This window comes from the organism of the source record quoted next, unplaced genomic scaffold (assembly GCF_019419815.1).
Source record: "Pyrus x bretschneideri cultivar Hongxiangsu unplaced genomic scaffold, Pyrus_bretschneideri_v1 Contig6, whole genome shotgun sequence".
NCBI lineage: Eukaryota > Viridiplantae > Streptophyta > Magnoliopsida > Rosales > Rosaceae > Pyrus > Pyrus x bretschneideri.
In genome coordinates, this window is record NW_025999798.1 from 5150213 (window position 1) to 5171108 (window position 20896).

A 20896-nucleotide genomic window follows, 5' to 3' on the forward strand; every position below is an offset into this window, starting at 1 on the left:
GATTACATTCATATACCATGTAATGTGACAATTAATACACATAACCAACATTCAACTAAATTAACTTATTAATTAATACGACACGTACAACGTGCCTCGACATAACAAATCATTTGTAAGTGTCCATGTGCTTTTCACGGCCGTCCGCGCCTCCAAGCGTCGGGTTCCAAAACTGCCGGCCAACCCTGAATTATCTTCCGTATATGACCCTGCATTCCTGCACAATTACGCCTTTACCCTTTTAAAATTAATTTTGGTGCCAGCAAGGAAAATCAAATAAATTGCCCTATCCCTCTTAATATGGACAAGGATTCCAGTGCCCTTTTGTACTCTTTGTTTGTGTGGTCACTGTTAAGCCATGTTAATAATTTATATTATTATTTATTTTTATCTTATTATTTTTATAAAAAAGCAATATATAATGTTGACATGACTTAACCGTGAATACACAAAACAGAAGAGCACGAGAGAACACCGAAATTGAGAAAGTTGACAAATGACAATCCTTGTCCTGTAATATTATAACCCGCAGTACTTGGTTGAATTCCAGAATAATGAAAAACAGAAAAATCAGAGAAATAAAAAGTCGAAAAAATAGAGAATATTAGGTAATTGAAAGAAAGTGGTTGCTGCTGCTGCTGCTCCCTCAACGCTCATTTGTTTACACATCGCATCGCCGATCCGATCCACGCTCCAATCCGCCAAACAGGTTCGCCCTCCTCCCAAATCCCTACGATTTATTTCCGTATGAATTTTGATCTGATTTTTTTATTTCTATATTTCCAGTAAATCGTTTGTTCTTCCTCCTCATCTTTCTCAGTCCCTTCACTGAAATCGGCGTTCAGTGTGATATTTTGGGAAAGAAACGAAGATGTTGGGGATTTTAAGGCAGAAAGTGGGAGCTGGAAGCTCGTCAGCTATGGTACACCCTAATACTTCTGCAATTTACGATTTGAGTTATGTGAAACAATTGATTAATTTATTTTTTATGTGAGTTATTGGCTAATATTTGTGATGATTCAGATTTTGGGGCAGAGGATCTGCCCCGCCGCTTCGGCATTGAGGGGTTTCGCATCTTCTGCGAAAGAGGTAATGTTGGTTCTGGATTTCCACTTGTTCGTATTGTTCATATGCTTCAAAAAAAACCTGTATTATTAGACTCCCAGTTTTTGGGGATTGGTTTTCTCTACATGTTTGTTGCATTCATGCTATTTTCATATTCGTATCTGTTCTCAGTGGAATATTGTGAATTCCAGAGGCACGTAATATTTTTTGACAATGAAATTATGCCCACAGATGACAGTGAGGGATGCTCTAAACTCTGCGCTCGATGAAGAAATGTCCGCGGACCCAAAAGTGTTTTTGATGGGTGAAGAGGTGAGGATGCATGGGTAGGTTGTATTTTTTGTGATTTGAGAAACCAACAGAATTTATTTCCGTAACATTGATCGTTGCTCTTTCTGTTATGCAGGTTGGGGAATATCAGGGTGCTTACAAGGTTAGAATTATTTACTGAAACTTCAATTTTTTCGTTTTATCAAGAACCCATGTGAACATTGACGTCTTTAACAGTTGCCCTTTGTTCTCCATTGTATATAGATAACAAAAGGACTTCTGGACAAGTATGGTCCTGACAGGGTACTTGATACCCCAATCACAGAGGTTAGTCCTATTACTTGACGTGCCGTGCTGCTTCTCTTTTGTTTACTTCCGCATTTCAGTAACATCATAAACGTTCTTCCCTTTTTTCTCCCTGTCTCCTAAATTTGAGGCTATGTGGGCCAATTCGTTTATATACATTAGTGATAGTAGCTGGCTGACCTTATTTATTTGGAAATTTTTTTGCAGGCTGGGTTTACTGGGATTGGAGTTGGTGCTGCTTACTATGGTTTGAGACCTGTTATAGAGTTCATGACCTTTAACTTCTCAATGCAGGTTTGGAGGATTTTTTTATTTTTTTATTTTTTTTTCTGTTATTGACTTTTATACCGGAGTTTTAATGTTATAACTAATAGTTGATGTCTTGACACTGAATATTCTTTCCGATTCTCTGAAGCTATTGCTATCTAAATGCTAATTGAAAGATTCTTATCATCCTTCTAGATCAGTTGGTCCAATTTATTTTTCATTAAAGGATTCTGTTCTGGTGTTTATTGCAGGCAATTGACCACATCATCAATTCTGCTGCAAAATCAAATTATATGTCTGCTGGCCAAATAAATGTACCCATTGTTTTCAGAGGACCAAATGGTGCGGCTGCTGGTGTTGGTGCCCAGCATTCTCAAGTACTGTTCCCCACGCCCCTTCTTTTAAGTCTCTTTACTACTTTGTTGCATTGCAATCTTTCATATGTTACCTTTTGTTTATTCCTGATCTACCATTTACCCACATCCACAGCATATTTAGCCTTCGTTTCTATGTAAGTAGTGAATGAATTTTTACAATTTTATGATATGCTTGTTGGTCTAGTGTTATGCAGCATGGTATGCAGCCTGCCCTGGGTTGAAAGTTTTGACTCCTTATTCATCTGAAGATGCTCGTGGACTCTTAAAAGCTGCCATTAGGGACCCTGATCCTGTTGTTTTCCTTGAAAATGAGTTGTTGTAAGTAATCCACTGCAAGGATATTGTGATGCTTATGTTTGTTATCAAGTAAAACGTTAATGTCTTGATGTAATTTTCTGTTTCAGATATGGCGAGTCATTTCCTGTTTCAGCTGAAGTTCTTGATTCCAGTTTTTGCCTCCCAATTGGAAAAGCTAAGGTGATCATCAGCTAATGGAATTCTATAGGAAAATGATTGTTAATTCCACTCAGATTTCCAACTTTTTATGTTATCCATCATTGATGATTGCCTTCTAATTATTATATAATATAACACAGATTGAGAGAGAAGGAAAGGATGTCACTATTACAGCTTTTTCGAAAATGGTTGGCTATTCTCTACAGGTTTGTTTACTATACCTCCCTCTGCTGCCAGGATGGATTGACATATGACAAATTCATGCTCATTGATACTTGATACACTGATGGAAAAAAATTGAAATGGTTCTTGCATGGAAACTTGATCATGGCTTTGAGAATAAAGGCTTATCTGCTGCTGTGACTATGTGATGCGAGTCAAAGTAGGGGTGGGTGATTAGGATATACGTATGGTGGGCTTATAATGATAGAAATTTGAAGAAATAGGATATTTAGAGAACAAAGCAGGTTGTGGTTGCTGTAATCTCTAGTCAAACGGGGAAGAGGAGAGGAATTTGGAAGAAGAGAGAAGAAGATAGGTTGTCCAAAGATAAAAATTGGTGTACAAAAACCACTCAAAGGCGTTGCATTTTCCTAAGACCCAATTAACTAGATACTTGATAATACTCTTAATAAACCTTGATTTTGACTCTTTGCAACTATCCATACCTTTTCTCTAGATTCAAAGGGCTTTAGCTTTAGAGTTGGCCCAATGATCTCATGCTTGGGCTTCCATAGAGGAGACTTGTTTTCCAACCAAAGTTGTTGCGACTTTATCAATGTGCAATTGTCCTGGGTCACTGGATTGTTTGAGTTAACTGTGAAAACTTTGTTTTTGTATTGGTCAAGTTGTTGGGTTTGTTACTTATTTTTGGTCATCATTGCATTAGTCTTTTGCCTGCCTATTTCTCATCTTTTTAAATATATTGCCATTAATACATGAATAATGGGGATCTTGATTTGTCCCACACTTTCCTTTTATTTTTACATTTTCTTTGGCACGGACCAAGAAAAAAAAAGTCCTAAGAGGGATGTTTTCTCTAGCCACTTTTGCAAAATTGTTTATAGTCTTTGGATGTCAGTCAGAATCTCTCTCCCTTCATTATAGTAGTGGATTTATTCTGTTATTTGGTATTCAGGCTGCTGAGATACTCGCTAAGGAAGGAATCAGTGCTGAGGTAAATTTGTGTAACAGCACAATCTTGTTAGTACTTTAGTAATAGAGACGGTTTGACCATTTGTGATATTGTAGGTCATAAATTTGCGGTCAATTCGTCCTCTCGATAGGAAAACCATCAATGATTCAGTCAGGAAAACCAACAGACTGGTGACAGTTGAAGAAGGGTTTCCTCAGCATGGTGTTGGCGCTGAAATCTGGTCTGTCTCTTTACTCTTAAATGTTCCCTGCTGAGTGCTTTTCAGACACCACGTATGCTAACATTGTTTACTTCTTAACAGCGCATCTGTTGTTGAGGATAGCTTTGGTTATCTTGATGCACCGGTTGAGAGAATTTCTGGGGCTGATGTTCCCATGCCTTATGCAGCCAATTTGGAGCGATTGGCTGTTCCTCAGGTGAGTTTCCCTTCAGATTTTTATTGTTTGGTCAATAAGTGCCGTGTAGTTGGTCAGTAAAAGTTATTCAGTTGCTGGCTTCTTCCCATTAACTCGGCTATAGGTTGGTATGCCAATAACATCTTGGTTAACTGTTTTTACAGGTCGAAGATATTGTGCGTGCAGCAAAGAGAGCTTGCTACAAATCTTCCTCTTTGGCTGCAAGTGCTTAATTTTTACCACTTCAATGCAGAAATTTCTCCGGATTGAGGTTAGTTATAAGTTATTTTATGTTTCATAGAATGATTTGATGCCACAGGTACTTTATCTGCACTACATATCTTTACCGACGTTCTTCACTTACGTTTTAGGTTATGGTATGATTCATAGAACCTTTTGACTTTTAAGTTTATGCCAGTTTCTTATGTGTGTGAGTTTGTTGTTTATTTTTTCTTTCAGGAGTTGTAGAAATTGTAAATTATTTCTCTCCTCATCGCGTGTTGGGAGGAACTGCTTGTCAAATAACTGGTAGATCATCCCGTGCGGGTAAGAACTGCTTGTCAAATAACTTGGGAGAACATAGACAAGGGCGAGAATTTTTTTGACTTTTGTCGTTTATTATTTTTCGCTGTCCGCATTAAACCTTATGTGTTTTGGAGGCCATTTTCTGGGTTTCATGTACTTGATTTCCAGAAACGTCAATGACCTGCTTCAGTCTTCTCCTTCCTTCCAGTGGTTTTGGTCCCAATTGGTGAATTTCAGTTTAACTATCCGTGATCGATGTACACTGCAGAGGTTTATGATTGTTAGAACCGAAACGAATCATTTGGATAAAAAAATTAGAAAGGAGAAGGAAATATTTGAATTTTGAAGTTAATCGGTCAGTTATTATGATTGATTTTTTTTGTAGAAACACGATGCCAATGGCTATAGAATTAGCAGAAATTCTGTGCAGGACTTCCGTTCCGTAGTCGGACTAGTATAATTAGAGTAAACTAAGATCACACTATTTAAGCAATAACACCTATATTTTAGCTTTTTAACTGATGCATCACTGTAAAAAATAAAGAGGTCTGTTTGTATTTTTTTTTTTATTTGAACAAACGATATTATCTATACTAATGGGGATTAGGTGGGTTTAGTCTCATGATGGGTTAGCAATAATACAGTTTAAATTTATTTTTGGCGAGAATTGAATTTAAAACTTTTCATTTACAAGTGAAGAAGAATATTACTAGACCTTCTATTTGTATGTATTGAATTTGGTCGTTAGATCCAAAAGAAACGCAGTCTAAAGATTCTCTCTATCAATTCCCAAATGCAAGACAATTCTGTTTATTTATTGATTATTAATTAATTAATTAATATAGGTACCGTGTTGGCTACAAATTAACTTACAAAACAATATCCCACTTAATTAAAAAGGGTGGTGGGTGATGTAAGAATTCAAAATGGCGGGCCCCTTAATACTACGATTTAGTGATATTTTTCTTTACTTATAAGTGAGAGGTCTTAGATTCGATTCTCACCAAAAACGAATTTGAACCATATTATTGCCAGTCTATTGTGAAGTTAAGCCAATCCTCTTTTTCTTAATATCGATAATATCGTTTGTTAAAAAAAAAGAAAAAAAAAAAAGGCTGGCTACTGCATGCATTGCTGATATAGATTGTAGTGAGGATTCTCTGCTTGATTATTCTCTGTTTGATTCTTTTAAGGATTCAAATAATCTACTTGATTTTTCTCTTTCGCAAATTATCTATTTGATTGACTTTTCTCTTTCAGAAATTATCTATTTGACTTTTAATAAGACGTGGAAAAATATTTTAACTGTTTCCTATAAAAAATATATAACTGGTAATTCTTTTAGAGAGCGTTTTTAAGTGTTTTTGAAAGAGGCCGACCAACAGTTGAGGCCCAAAATACAAAAACAAAACTACAAAAACCAAAAAAATCTACTGCTACCCCCGCTACTGTAATGTTTCTCGATCCGTCCAATTTCGCGCCCACAACCGAGCAATGCCTCATCAATCGCAACATCTAACCCCGATTTGCTCCTTGAGCATAACCACAAAGTAAGGATAGCCAACAACTAAACAAAGAAGCCATCTATCAAGATGAAGCACGTGTAAACCCACGAGTAACACTGCTAGTACAGGCAAACAACATAAAGAAAGTGGTGGTGTTGGAAACACCCGAGCCAGTGAAATCATTTGATCTAGTGGAAACACCGATGCATGGCTGAAAATCAGAATATGGATGGATAAGGAGAAGGGATACCAGTGGGTAAGAAGAACAGAACAGATTGGGATGTTAAGCAAAGGAAAAAAACAATAGAAGCAAGGAAAAGAGAAGAAAGGGGAAGAAAAGGGGGAACAGGAACAACGACCGATCTCAACCGAAGCTAGGGTCCAATTCCCCGAATTTGCTCAAAATTGAGAACTTCACACAAAAAAGTGAGAAATACTCTCAATAGGGGAGAAAATCTATCATGCGGAGAGATGTTACGTGATTCATAGGTTTGAAAAAGTGAAATTTCTACGTGAAATGTCTTAATTTGCTTTATTAATTTTCTACGATGAATTTCTGTACCTGATAGCATCATTCCCAGCTGCTTTGCGAGACTGCATCTTGCAGATGAATTTCGTCAAGGCTAGTTTTTCGTTCGTCTATAAAGAATGTGATGATTAATTTTCAACTGGACCCATAATTCCTACCAAAACAGTGTGGAAATCATAATAGTTGCGTGAAAATCTGACTACAATGCTCAGCGACAGACCTAGATGATTTTTCGGCGCGGCGGAGATGTAGCCTAGTAAGTACACACCAACCACTAAATTTAATGTGTAATATTAGGGAAACTAATTGTCTAAACTAAATTTTATAAATTATATGACGTGATTATTGATAATTGGATTATTACTTAAGTGTTCATTAACAAGCTTATTTCTTATTAGTGACACATTACATGATTTACAAATTTGGTCTAAAAGGTTAGTCGACCTAACATTACTCTTTTGATAGATTGACAATGATGTGAGAATTTGAGCTAGATCATCAAAATTAGTTAGGTATATCGAACTTGTTACTTATAATGAGAGTCGAACTTGAAACTTGCTGTTTAAAAATAATTTTCACAGACGCGTATATATATGGGTGATTCACAATTCAATTATCTCCCTGTACTACATAGCCAAAAACCCAACAAATAATGATTGATTTTGTTGTTTCGTATGAAGGTGCATGGCATCAACATCATGACTGGAGAATTTTTAGCACGTCGTCAAAACCATGCATGGAACGGTGAGATGGTCCAGAGACTTGAGACCTGCCCCTTAAGAAACGCGCGCACATACATACATACATACATAGACATATATATATATATATATATATATATATATATATATAGACACACAAACACTGAGAGACTTGAGATATATATATATATATATATATATATATATATATATATATATATATAGACACACACACACTGAGAGACTTGAGTCATATATATATATATATATATTTAGACACACACACACTGAAAGACTTGAGACATATATATATATATATATATATATATATATATATATTTAGACACACACACTGAGAGACTTGAGACAGATTTAGATCCTCTCCTGAGCCAATGGAGGGGATTTTCCTGACCAACTATTGTGGATCATTGGATTTTTATCCAACAGTTACAAATAGGAAGTTCCTTTAAAGTTATAATAATTATAACCTTTAGATAAAAATTCAACGACTCACAATAATTGATCCTCTCTATTAGCTCAAGAGAGGATGCAAATCCACTTGTGACCTGCCCCTTAAGAAACGCGCACACATATATATACACACACACCCCGAGAGACTTGAGACCTGCCCCTTAAGAAACGCGCGCACATACATACATACATACATAGACATATATATATATATATATATATATATATATATATATATAGACACACACACACTGAGAGACTTGAGACATATATATATATATATATATATATATATATATAGACACACACACACTGAGAGACTTGAGTCATATATATATATATTTAGACACACACACACTGAAAGACTTGAGACATATATATATATATATATATATATATATATATTTAGACACACACACTGAGAGACTTGAGACAGATTTAGATCCTCTCCTGAGCCAATGGAGGGGATTTTCCTGACCAACTATTGTGGATCATTGGATTTTTATCCAACAGTTACAAATAAGAAGTTCCTTTAAAGTTATAATAATTATAACCTTTAGATAAAAATTCAACGACTCACAATAATTGATCCTCTCTATTAGCTCAAGAGAGGATGCTAATCCACTTGTGACCTGCCCCTTAAGAAACGCGCACACATATATATACACACACACCCCGAGAGACTTGAGACCTGCCCCTTACGAAACGCGCACATACATATATATATAGACAGTTGACCCAAACAAGGTCTTTGTCTGTATTTCCAAATTCGACCACCGATTCCTTTCCATTTGGCTTTTCGTCCTCGAATCGGTAGCGGAGTCACACGGAGTGACCCCCACCACCTTTGACACCGCTATTCGGGTAGCTTTCAAACACGCACAATATTTTACCCTCATCAAGAAAAGATGCTACAAATAAATTCATGTTTTTCTTAGCAACTCCCAAAAAAATATACACACACACACACACACACACTAAGTTTCAATCGAGAAGGTTTTATACTTATGTGAGATAACATTTGTATTCCATTCTAGGGTTTGAGAATTTATGTTAAGTCAAAATGATCATTGCATAATAATTATATTTTTCGAACTCGTTATCAATGTGAGTTGAATCTGAAACTTATCACCTGCAAGCGCAGGAAAATACAATTAAAAAATAATAAGGACACACCCTTCTTCTCTTTCTACACACCCTTGTTTAATCTCGTCTATTGTTTTTGTCTAATTTAATAAATTCATGATCAGAATAAAAAAAAGATACGTGAGAAACTAAAAAAGTAAGAAAATTACGTCACATACCACTATATTATAGTGCTGGTAGCGTAATACAATTACTTATACATTTTTTTTCTTTCATACAATCGATATTAATTTAAAATATTCTGATCAACTTAGTTAAACCTCAATGGCCGTAAAAAGAGTGAGTGTTCAAATACCACGGTGCATTAATAATTGGACGTTGCCGTATCAATTGAAATCGTGTCTCGACGAAAAAACAAGAAGAAAACAAAAGCTACCGCAAATGCTGACGCCCAAGGATTCAATCTGGTCGCCAAAATTCCATGCCGGTTTGATTAATTCTTCTGTAGAAGATGACGAGTCAACGAAAAGGCGGTCAACCTTGCTTAATTTTCGGATTAGCAGTTAATTTACCGCCACCTCTAATTGCTCTCTGCAAATTGACCAACTTGACCAACTTTTTCCTTCTTTCCGTTGGTCTAATTTCATGAATTGACCAATAAAATATTCTAATTTTCACATTTAAATAAATTAATCATAACCCAATTACAATCCTCAAGTGTATTTATGAACTTGCCAGATCAACATTTTAGCCTTCATCTTCTTCTTCTTCTTCTTCCTCCCGTCGGCTGTAGAATTGAATTCGCAGAAAAAGCACTTGCAAGAAAAGCACAGAGCTTTTGGAAAGCTTTGTGGGTGGTTCGGGTGATTTTAATTCCGTGAATTGCCGCAGAGAGGTGAGGAAGGGCAAATGAAAACCTCTCTCAGAAGGCTGCGAGGTTTCGCACTTCACAAGCACGATGCCAAGGACCGGAGAGATCTCCGCCCGCTGCCGCAATTGGACGAGCTCGCCCAGGCTTCTCAGGTACGCCGCCGTCCTCCTCCTCTTTCTTTGCTCGGAGATTTTACGACGACCCAAAACCAAAGCAAGCTTCCGACTTTACGACGATCGACGCGTAAACCCCCCAAATTTCATCGAATTTGGAATTCTATGGTTTGAAAAAAGGGCAGAATTGGTTAATTAGGGTTTGAGAGTTCGTGGTGGATCTGAGGGTTGACGTAATCTGAAATTGGTTGTTGAAAATTGGGTTTTTGATTGCAGGATATGCACGATATGAGGGACTGCTATGACAGCTTACTTTCTGCCGCTGCCGCCACGGCTAATAGCGCTTATGGTATTTCAATATTTTTTTTTTTTTCCTATTCGTTTTGATATATTGTTAGTTATTGTTTAACTTATTTGTATGCCTTGTATTCTTTATGAAAACTGAGTCATTTATTAGTTTTAGCTGATAATTATTGTGTCTACATTCTTCTGATTGAGTTTCTAAATTTCATTCTTATAATGCTAATTTCGAGAATAGTATTCTTATACCTTTCAAATTTGTTTATAGAGTTTTCGGAGTCGCTGCGGGAAATGGGTTCTTGTCTTCTTCAGAAAACTGCACTAAATGATGATGAAGAAAGTGGTAAGATCAAAAGTTTGTTTGGCATTATATAAATTTGAGGAAACGTAACTAACCCTTTTTTACCTGTCAATTCTCTTGCAGGTTCAGTTCTGCTGAAGCTAGGGAAACTGCAATATGAACTCCATAAACTCGTTGATAGCTATGTGAGGCTTTATCGTTCATGTAAATAATTTTAAGAAACCTTTCATTGAGTTTGCTTTACTAATATATTCATTGCTGTGCATGCTGCAGCGCTCTCATATATTCCAGACAATTGCAGTTCCATCAGAATCTCTTCTGAATGAACTTCAAACAGTTGAGGTGTGTTTGCTTGGACTCGGTCATTTGATAAGCTCATAGGAAGTGTTTTGTATGCATTTCTCATGCACAAATTCTGCACAAGTGTTACCAATCTATGTTTTAATTAACAATTTTACGCGGGTTATTGCTTTTGTGTGCACATAGTATCGCTTAATGTTAAAGTGATGTTTGTTCTTTCATGTTGATGCAGGAGATGAAGCAACAATGTGATGAAAAAAGGTATTCCAAACACTATATGTTTCCAAACAATTACATTTGCATATCTGATTTTAGACGAATGTCTTCTCATATGGCTCATGATCTACAGAGATGTATATGATTTTATGATAAAGAGATACAAAGAAAAAGGGAGGTCAAGAGGTGGTGGGAAGAGAGAGAGCTTTTCTATGCAGCAAATACAATTGGCTCGCGATGAATATGATGAGGAGGCTACATTATTTGTTTTCCGGTTGAAATCTCTGAAGCAAGGACAATCTCGTAGTCTTCTCACGCAGGCAGCTCGCCATCATGCTGCTCAGGTTTTTTTTTCTTCCATGTTTTATTGTTATTCTAGGATTCATACAGCCGACCCCACTTAGTGGGAAAAGGCTTTGTTTTTATTGGTTGTTGCATGTTTTATTGTTGCTCATCATCGTTAAACTGTTCATACTACTTTTATTTTCCTCTTGAAACAGTTGTCCTTCTTCAAGAAAGCACTTAGGTCTGTTGAGTCAGTAGAGCCACATGTGAAACTGGTAACTGAGAAGAAGCATATTGATTACGAGTTCCATGGGCTACATGATGAAGGGGATGGTGACAACGATGACGATGAGAATGATGACGATGATAGCATTGATGTGAATGATGATGGAGAATTGAGCTTTGACTTTGGACAACAGGATCAAGATCAAGATGTTTCTACTTCAAGAAACTCAATGGAGGTATTACTCCAGTGGAATTTACTTATGATAAACCGCATTTGCTCCCTTGAAAGGCATTTAAAATAGAATACAAAATAGAGCTGGTAGAACCAGCTGTACATGCTTACAACTCAAAGGCAAGACACAGACATATATCTCTGTCATATTCACCAAAGTGTGCAGAATCTCTTAACCACTAAAACTAATGTGAAACTAAAAGAAGGGAAAATTATATATCTCATGGACTGTTAAAGTGTATTGTGCAAAAAATTGGTCTTATATATTTTGTGCAAAACGGTGATTTCACAGGCAGTTTTACAAAGTATATTCGTGCAAATAATGGTGTATGATCCAGATGAATATGGAAGGAAAGGGTACAAGGAATAACCAGAGTTTGATTTTCTTTTTGGTCTTTTGTCATGATGAATGCTTCTATTGGTGTAAGCTAGAAAGATCTCACTCCCAACCCAATTTGGCAGTTATTATTGTGGACATAGTGACCTTGTTGTCATGTTCTGCTTTCAAGTTTCTTTCTGAAACATTTTGTCATGATTATTATGTTATTTTGACATGAAACTTATCTGTAATGCAGTTGGATCAGGCAGACATTACCTTTCCCAGATTACCGCAGGTGGAAGCTCTCAAGGTAAACATCTGCTCTGTTATCAATTCATCTGTTCACAAATATTGCAGGTTTGTGTAATGCACATTCTGGTCTGCACTTTGTAAGTTGGCCAAATAAAAAATAAAACTGTACTTGGAATCAATCTCTCTGTCGTATCCTTTTGATTGATTGCATGAAGGTAAATGCCTGCAGTGGTATCTTGGTTATACAACTTAAGTCTACAGTAATCTCCTATTGCTAGTTTAGTTGTTGACTGGATTGGTTCTTGCATGTTTTCACGTCTGCCCATCACATGCTGAATGTACAACACAGTCCATCTCCCGTCATGCAGTTGTAGAACCTGTTAACATTTTACTATGCTAAATTCCGATGTGGATGACTTTTTATCTATTTATTTATTAATTTATCTTGAAGATGCATCACGTTTCTAATTTGTTGTAGCTTACATGTCTCGCATCGTTTTGCCTATTTCCAGGACAGACTCCGCAGGAATTCGTTTTCATTTAAGGGTAGAGGAGTCAGCCAATCAGCTCCGCTGTTTCCTGAAACTAATTTAGGTCGAGCCGATAAAATGAGACATAGGCAGACATCATTTTCACGGAAGTTCCACTCATATGTACTACCGACACCAATTGATAAGAGTCCAGTTTCTACTGGATCAGGTATGCCAGTGCCCCACACCGTACAGACAACTTTAAGTGAGCGAACACAGAATTTGTGGCATTCGTCACCCTTGAGACCGGGGAATCAAAAGACGGGAGAGAAGAAAATTGCTGGAACCAATTTTATAGATGTGCAGTCAGTACTCAAAGAGAGCAACAATAATATTGCACCACATCGATTACCCCCTCCTCTCACAGGTCAGGTTTTGTTTTCGGGGCAGGATCCACTGGTTGCTTCTGACTTTAAAAAAATAAAAAGGCAAGCATTCTCAGGTCCATTGACAAGTAAGCGTTGGGCTTCTAAAACTGTCCCCTTGGACCATCACCCAATGTTTTCTGGACCTATTTTGCGCAATCCAGGGTCTCAACCTCTGTCAACTTCACCTAAAGTATCTCCAAATGCTTCGCCTACTTTTATGTCCTCTCCTAAAATAAGTGAACTTCATGAGCTTCCTAGGCCACCTGTAGCCTCCAAGGCTTCAAGACCTGCGGGTCTAGTTGGTCATTCAGCTCCCTTGGTGCCCAGACTTAAAATGCAATCTGCGACAAATAAACCAGTGGTGTCACCGAAAGCAGCTCCTCTGCCCAAACCTCCTCGGGTCCTTGCTCGTAGTTACTCTATACCTACAAGGGATCATACAGCGATGGAGTTCCATGTAACTGAACCACAGGAAGCTTCCCCCATTCCCGAAGTGCCAGACAATTCACCTCCTTTGACGCCAATAACCTTACCTAACACAGCCAAGCCACCGTCACCCAGCTCTGAGATTGTCACACTGGCTGTTCAATTCAGAGGTAATTTGAATGTTCGTATACCCTTTCTTTTTTATATCGTCAAATATGAATGCTGAGGTTGTGTTCTAGTAAGACTGACACCATGACTGAAAAGCAACCTCTGGGGACTAAATGTATATACATATATATCAATTTATCTTGCAACTTGTTCTTCTCTTTACTGTTTTTTGTGGCATCGAATTTACTTCGTTGAATGCAGGCGGAGATTGATTAAGTTCACCGTTGGGCGACATTTGTTTCTAAGTAGGCAACAAACTGTTTTCTAAGTAGGCAACAAACTGTTGTGGGGAGGTTCAAAAGATTGCGTTCTCTTCCACATGTAGAGGTGCACAGATGTAAATATATCTCTGTTGATGATTTTCGTTAATTTGTTTATTTGTCAGTTTTAGTAGCTAGTTATTTTGTGTTATTGGGGCACATGGCATAAAATTGTAATACAATTGCCAATCTTGTTCGATCATCCGAGGAATTTTGTAATTCATCCCCAGCAATTAATACTTAATACTCATTTTTTTATGTAATTGTAGATCGAGTGAAACCCTATCTGCTCACTTTTTAGATAATCGTAGATTGAGAATGATCTGTATTTGACCGCAATGGGGGTGACAATTTTAGACACTACTAACACAATTATCAGTAGGAGTGAGAATTCCGAACCTAACTAGCTTGATCAACGCGGTTTTATTTTTAAACGAGTAAAAAATAACTATCAACAAAAGTAATCAGGCTCAAACTGAACCACTTCAACAAGTAAGAATTAGACCCAAACTTAGAGATCAGAGAGTGGAGAATGGAGATTATAGTAGGGGTGAGAATTTCAAACATGACTAACTTGATTAACATGGTTTCATTTTTCAACGAGTGAAAAATAGCCATAAACAAAAGTCATCAGGCTCAAATCGAACTGCTTCTACAAGTAAAAATTAAACCCAAACTTGGATATCGGAGAGTGGAGAATGGAGAATATCGTAGGGGTGAGAATTCCGAATATGACTAACTTGATTAAAACGGTTTCATTTTTCTACGAGTAAAAATAGTCATCAACAAAAGTACTCAGACTCAAATCGAACCACTTCAACAAGTAAGAATTGAACCCAAACTTGGAGATTGGAGAGTGGAGAACGGAGAATATTGGTGCTTAATTAGTGTGAAGACTCTCTTGATGTAGTAATTAAGTTGTAGTAATGACATTGATTAGTGGAACACAAAAATCCTTTCCATAGAAAAATGGATTTATCTAAATACAAGTGGAGATTTCCTAATTGGTAAATGGCAAGCTTTTGTTGCCTTTTGGGTAGTAGTAGACTGGTTGTACTAGTAGTTCACATCATTTGCAGCTTCCTCTGGTACTATCATATCTCACAAATCCCATCAGTTCTGGTCCTTCCAATCTTGGGTTATTCTTGAAACTGCATCCAAACAAACAATGAAGACACAAACCCCACTAACCTCCAAAGTCCAAACAAACAAAGAAAAACAGAGTTTTTAACTTTAATTAATCATGTTTATGTGTTAATTAATCACCTTTCTTCAGATAACTGGGAGAAGGAGCCTGAGGTTGGGAAAGTACCACACAAATCGTTGTTGGATACATCACTGCACAAGTCATTTAATTTAACGTAACCCTAATGAGGTTAGAGGGAGAAGAGAAGGAAAGTAGTCAAGGGGTAATGTGGCGATTGTATAGACAGATGACTCACAGTATCTTGAGGCTTTGAAGTTTGGTAAGCTCTCTAGGTATTCTTCCAGTCAGTCTGTTACCATTCAGTCTCCTGCATTGAACTTACTGACATGAGCTACTAAGTAAAGGTGTATCTTTCGATACGGGCAGTTGTCCACCTAAGAGTGGATATTCCAGCCGTTGATCAACAATTGGAATAACCTAAACGCACACTCACGCATGGGCAACTGACCAGGGCATTGCCTCGGTGAATTATTGCTTACAAGAATTTGAGATTGGAGAGGTTGGAGAGGGAGGGTGGGATGGTCCCAGAGAAGTTATTGTGGTAGAGATCCAAGCTCACAAGGCTCTTCAATCCTCCAAGCTGTTTTGGTAGAGATCCCATCAAGTTGTTCATGTAAAATTCCCTATAATATTAATACATACATCAGAGACACACCAACCAATACTTTCTATCAGTCACAAAAACTAGATGCATGATGATGGTCCACGATCCGACGGTGGTGGACTGTCTGTATGGCTGGTGGGGTTGGTGACATTGATCAGTAACCTCATATCAAGTTTTTTATTTGAGCGAGTCCAGCTAGCATTCATCTTTTTATTAATCAATCCAACCTTCACCAGGTCCACACTCCCGAGTCCATACAGACTCAGTCACTTCCAAAGAAACAAGAAATTTAAGAAAAGCAATTTCCGAATAAAATTGTGAGACTCACAGATACTGAAGGCGCTCGAGCTTCCCCAAGTCGGGTACGAGACTGCCCGACAGGTTCGCATTTCCAAGATCTCTGCAACACATTATTTTATACTAATTCATTTATATAGTAATTACATGATTAAAGTACTAACAAAAGTTTCAACAACCAAGCAAAAATTTCAAGTAACCAAGAAATTAAGCTTAACAAGTTCATGCTAATTTGAATACAAACCAACATAATAATAATTATTATTTTAAATAGTAAAGGAAAAAGCAAAGAATGCAAAACAAGAAGAAATCTTTAGAGAATCTAACAAGCAGATACAAGAAAAAGTACACAACATATCTTAGCAAAAAAAATAATTAATTAAAAAATTTGAACCAAATGTTACAAATAAATGAAAAAAATAAAAGTAATTGAGTAGATTACAGTCGAGTAACCCGATTGTCGCCGTCGCAGGTGACATGAAACCAAGTGCAGGGATCAACCAAGGTCGGATCCCAGCTCTGCAGAACACTATTCGGATCCTTCACTGCTTGTCTCAAAGCAAACAAAGCATCTCCTGATCATTCCATTACAAAGGTATTAACACATTAATTAGTAGTTAACATAATATATATATGTATATATATACTGAATATATAGTCTAAAAACATGTGTTTAAGAAAGTTATTAACTTAAACTTAAACAGTTAAATTTGTTTTGCATGTTTACCTTCTAGGTTTGCAGTTGTGGGTGACAGTAGAACAAGGGCAACAGTAACAAGATGAAACAGCAAAACCCAGATCGCCATTTGCAACAGAGAAGCTTATTATTTGAGAGTTGGGGTTGAAACTTAAAAGCTGAGCTTAGTGGACCTAAAAAGATTCAGAGAGAGAGAGAGAGAGAGAGACTTCTGATGTATGAGAGAGTGAGTTTTTACTTCTTTCTCCAAAGCAAAGAAGCAAGGAATCAAAATTTGGTGGGGGAATTTATAGAGCCCATAAAAAGATTGTTGCCCTTCTCCTTGTGCAGGAAAACGGTAATTACCAAAGCTAAATGGCGTGGGACTGTGTTTGGGTTTCCCTTTTTTATTCTGTAATGCTTTATATTCTTGCTCGTATTGTCCATTACCTCTATCTTAATATCTTTTTCTCAATAAGACAAATCTACCCATCTCATTTTTCCTTTTTTGTTTTATTTTGGAGCTAATCTTCTGTCCTATCCCATTTGCCACAATTTGCAATCGAAATTGATCACTTATTTCTAATTTTCTATAATCAAGTGTTGTATGTCGCATAATTTCTAAGTGTCTTTCCAAACTAAAAAGTGATATATGCAATTTCGAAAATATTGCTTATACTAAAGATGACAAAAGACTATTGATCTAGTGATAGTTGCATTCAAATGTAAGGTATGATGAGTTAGATACCTTTTTTATGGACGGCCCATTGTGGTGGCACAACCAAAAACGTATATAGTATAATACTATGTTATAAATTTATGTTTGTCACATACAAAATTCTATGAAAAATGATTTTTAAAGATTTTTTTTCCTATACACTTTCTTTATTTCTAACTTTTGAATTGAATAAATGAAAGTAGTAAAAGTGGCATAAGAAAAAAGGTGTCCCGATATGATTTTGTTCCATTCTTTTGTTATTTTTTTTATGTATGAAACCTGACGATAAAAATGGACAAATATTAGGGTAGAGGTTTGCGTGCATGGCAGCTTTGAAAAGAGAGATGGTGGGAGGATCCAGACATATCTTTTGAACCTCTGTCGGAGCCAAACGAAAGGGCTTAACACTTGTAGGACGGACTAAAACAACAAAATTGCAGGGACGTCCCCATAAAGTTACAAACACTGTTTACAGTAGTGCAGTGCATAATTGTATTGAAGGATATGTTGCATCAATATCAATAAGAATCTAAGATTACTAATGCCGCACCAGGAGACTTGTTACAAACTGATACTTAATCCATTTCTAATTTTCTATACAACTTTAATTATTATTTTTTGTTGTTTAAACAAGTATTAATCTTGTAATTTGAATTTTGATTTGATTTTTGTTTTATTCCCCGAGGTTAAAGCATAGATAGGGACAATTATAAACAGCATATGTATAAGCATTGGGAATAATGCAACTTGGAAAGCTGTGGTGGTCGGGAATACCTCTATACAGAGACTATATATATATTGCAAATTTGGATAAATATAAAAACATATAATATTTATACTTAGATTCGGCATTGAGAGGCCTGCTTTTAAAGGAACTGAGTTCCATTAGCTTTACCAAAGTCAACCAAATTGCACCAAGACCTCGATCCATCTTCGACTCCAGTAGAAGCTGTTTCGATTCTCAAGTATGCAAAAGGTGTTAGAATAATGTGACTGTAAACAACTTAAAAGAAAGAGGAATCATGAAAATTGATTTGTGAGTTGGGATTCTTATATATATTCTATTAAATGAAATGAAAGGAGAAGACTATATTGACAAGACATCAACATAATTTCTTTTAATTAAAAACGATAACTCTAATCTAAATTACACTTAAGAAAGAAAAACAAATCCAACAAAGGTGCACTGAAACAACTGGAACAATCGGCCACATGCAACACATCAACATAATGAAACACTACATCTTGCAAATGTCCACATAACACAAAAAACATTGCTTTATACAAAACGGTAGATCCTATAGAAGCCCTAGTTAGTGACCGGAAAAAAAGAGAAACGCTAATTGAAACAATGGTTATACACATAGATCGACCCTAGAAAAACCCTACTTGCTAACTATTCTAACAATGACAATATTGATGATTGAGTTTTGAGCCAATATCCACTGTTAGAGAAAGACCCCATATATACATGGATTAGTTTTCGATTCATTTATGTGATCACAGATTCACAGTGGGCAGTAATTTGTTTTGGAGTTAGTAATTATATATGGACCATCAGGTCCACCATATACGACTAAGAATTATTAGAAAGGTGTGGTGATTGCAGTAGGCATGCATGCATGTGAGACTAGTCTTTTAATGGATTGGCTAGTGTAATATTATAAATAGGGGTCCATCTTCTAGTCTAAATTTAGTAGTCTTATCCTAGAAATTTTTAGTATATGATTTGGAGTATACATAGTACATATATATCGAAATTGAAACGTTGATTTTTTTTTATTTATTTTTATCAAATATTCAATAATCGAAAATTCAACAACTTAAGATTCCTATGGATACTATACATAGATTCTGAGCATACTATAATTTTCGTTCTTATTCTATCTATCTTCATGAGTCCATGACATCTCATTTGGTTGATCCACAACATGTGCATGTGTGTTTTGTAGGGTTCCATTCATTACATACAATATAGAATATATAGGGAGTGGGGCAAGGCAAATACCTTATTGTATAATAGACATTAGACATGATTCATGCATGGTCACCTCATTCTCCTTGAAAGAAGTGACTTGACCAACCCAAAAGCACTTAAAATCGCAAATCTTCTCCCACTTTTTTATCACTTCCATCATAGAATTGGAAAAAGGTGGAACAAAGTAACAGAAAAAGCCATCCAATTAATCTTCTTCAAACAGAAAAAGCTTTCTATGTGCATAAGATCACCACCACATAAGTTTTAAGCCTCGTTTGAAAGTTGTTTTAAAATGACTGAATTTTTGATGAAAATATTTTTAAAACCAATCATTAGTAAAAATCCAACTGGATTCTGGAAAAAAAAACTTTAAGTGCTTCTTGCAAGCACATATATGGTGCTTCTTTCAAGAAGCACTTTGGAGCCCAAAATCAATTTCATCAAACACACTTTTAATCATTTTAGAAGTATTTCCAAACGAGCCCTTAAATTGTCACAAAGCTTCCTCCCATTGCTCTAAGAGACTGAACAGGTTACCATTGAGCCGGTCATCTTAAGCTTGACTCAATTAGGGTAGAATTTGATATTGGATATTGGATTAAACTTGACAAATTTTAGAGACCAGTTGTGATAAAAACCCTAAAAATGAATTACATTTATATATGTGAAACTCACTTGTATAAAATGTAATCAATAGTAGATATGATTCAAATAATAATACTCACTCAAATAAGTCTGCTATTTATCAACTCGATTCAAAAGTAAAGATACATGTTTGGTAGTAGGGATTTGATTTTCGAGGCAAACAGCTTCCCGCTAGTAAATATGATTCAAATAATAATTCTCACTCAAAACATAGTAATGCATTATTTGACTGAGTGACATGCTAATGAAAAAGGCAAACAGCTTCCCGCTGCTTTTGACCTTCCCTACTCAAGTTTGATTTCTATACTTTATGACGCTTGATCTCTCCTCTGTCACTCACCTGGTATAGTGCCACTGAAAAATTAAACCACTTACTCTCGCTAGCAACACTGCATAGGGATTCCAAGTGACTCCAAAACAGATCTTGGACTCATTTAAGATCTTGGAGTCAAGTATGTGAAGGATTAGTTATGCTATGCCTATTCATTTCAGATCT

General features: G+C 36.3%; 3 protein-coding genes across 5 annotated transcripts; 2 read left to right on the forward strand and 1 right to left on the reverse strand.

Annotated features, from left to right (window-relative positions):
• The first annotated feature begins 546 nt into the window (after nucleotides 1-546).
• LOC103929038 (pyruvate dehydrogenase E1 component subunit beta-1, mitochondrial) lies at nucleotides 547-5018 on the forward strand. Of its 2 annotated transcripts, none has more exons than XM_009338184.3 (16): nucleotides 547-709; nucleotides 787-922; nucleotides 1024-1089; nucleotides 1297-1377; nucleotides 1472-1498; nucleotides 1600-1662; nucleotides 1849-1935; nucleotides 2160-2285; nucleotides 2470-2603; nucleotides 2690-2762; nucleotides 2882-2947; nucleotides 3880-3918; nucleotides 3993-4117; nucleotides 4199-4313; nucleotides 4457-4563; nucleotides 4752-5018. In XM_009338184.3, the coding sequence occupies exons 2-15, from the start codon at nucleotides 872-874 to the stop codon at nucleotides 4523-4525; spliced, it is 1122 nt and encodes a 373-aa protein (XP_009336459.1). In that variant the 5' UTR covers nucleotides 547-709; nucleotides 787-871; the 3' UTR covers nucleotides 4526-4563; nucleotides 4752-5018. The 2 variants fall into 2 exon arrangements, with proteins under 2 accessions (XP_009336459.1, XP_048427568.1); XM_048571611.1 differs by having other exon boundaries at nucleotides 549-709; nucleotides 821-922.
• A 4717-nt stretch (nucleotides 5019-9735) lies between these two features.
• Nucleotides 9736-14538, forward strand: LOC103929039 (uncharacterized protein At2g33490). Of its 2 annotated transcripts, XM_009338186.3 has the most exons (11): nucleotides 9747-10132; nucleotides 10370-10442; nucleotides 10662-10736; nucleotides 10818-10879; nucleotides 10968-11036; nucleotides 11227-11255; nucleotides 11344-11554; nucleotides 11711-11956; nucleotides 12528-12581; nucleotides 13036-14017; nucleotides 14217-14538. In XM_009338186.3, exons 1-11 carry the CDS (start codon nucleotides 10019-10021, stop codon nucleotides 14225-14227), a joined length of 1926 nt encoding a protein of 641 aa, XP_009336461.1. In that variant the 5' UTR covers nucleotides 9747-10018; the 3' UTR covers nucleotides 14228-14538. The 2 variants fall into 2 exon arrangements, with proteins under 2 accessions (XP_048427843.1, XP_009336461.1); XM_048571886.1 differs by having other exon boundaries at nucleotides 9736-10132; nucleotides 13036-14538.
• A 644-nt stretch (nucleotides 14539-15182) lies between these two features.
• Nucleotides 15183-17457, reverse strand: LOC103929040 (leucine-rich repeat protein 1). Its single transcript, XM_009338187.3, has 7 exons — nucleotides 17111-17457; nucleotides 16826-16958; nucleotides 16415-16486; nucleotides 15962-16105; nucleotides 15718-15789; nucleotides 15542-15613; nucleotides 15183-15426 (listed from the first exon to the last, which is right to left on the reverse strand). The coding sequence occupies exons 1-7, from the start codon at nucleotides 17187-17189 to the stop codon at nucleotides 15345-15347; spliced, it is 654 nt and encodes a 217-aa protein (XP_009336462.1). The 5' UTR covers nucleotides 17190-17457; the 3' UTR covers nucleotides 15183-15344.
• Between the last annotated feature and the right edge of the window lie 3439 nt (nucleotides 17458-20896).

Excerpts from the sequence above, each read along its gene's own strand:
- LOC103929038 (XM_009338184.3), top strand. The coding sequence starts at position 872 with ATGTTGGGGATTTTAAGGCAGAAAGTGGGAGCTGGAAGCTCGTCAGCT. Across the intron at positions 1,663-1,848 it reads TTGATACCCCAATCACAGAG|GCTGGGTTTACTGGGATTGG; the intron begins GTTAGTCCTATT and ends ATTTTTTTGCAG. Across the intron at positions 1,936-2,159 it reads CCTTTAACTTCTCAATGCAG|GCAATTGACCACATCATCAA; the intron begins GTTTGGAGGATT and ends TGTTTATTGCAG.
- LOC103929039 (XM_048571886.1), top strand. The coding sequence starts at position 10,019 with ATGAAAACCTCTCTCAGAAGGCTGCGAGGTTTCGCACTTCACAAGCAC. Across the intron at positions 10,443-10,661 it reads CACGGCTAATAGCGCTTATG|AGTTTTCGGAGTCGCTGCGG; the intron begins GTATTTCAATAT and ends ATTTGTTTATAG. Across the intron at positions 11,957-12,527 it reads CTTCAAGAAACTCAATGGAG|TTGGATCAGGCAGACATTAC; the intron begins GTATTACTCCAG and ends TCTGTAATGCAG.
- LOC103929040 (XM_009338187.3), bottom strand. The coding sequence starts at position 17,189 with ATGGCGATCTGGGTTTTGCTGTTTCATCTTGTTACTGTTGCCCTTGTT. Across the intron at positions 16,106-16,414 it reads CTCGAGCGCCTTCAGTATCT|GGAATTTTACATGAACAACT; the intron begins GTGAGTCTCACA and ends TTAATATTATAG. Across the intron at positions 15,614-15,717 it reads CTTCAAAGCCTCAAGATACT|TGATGTATCCAACAACGATT; the intron begins GTGAGTCATCTG and ends TGACTTGTGCAG.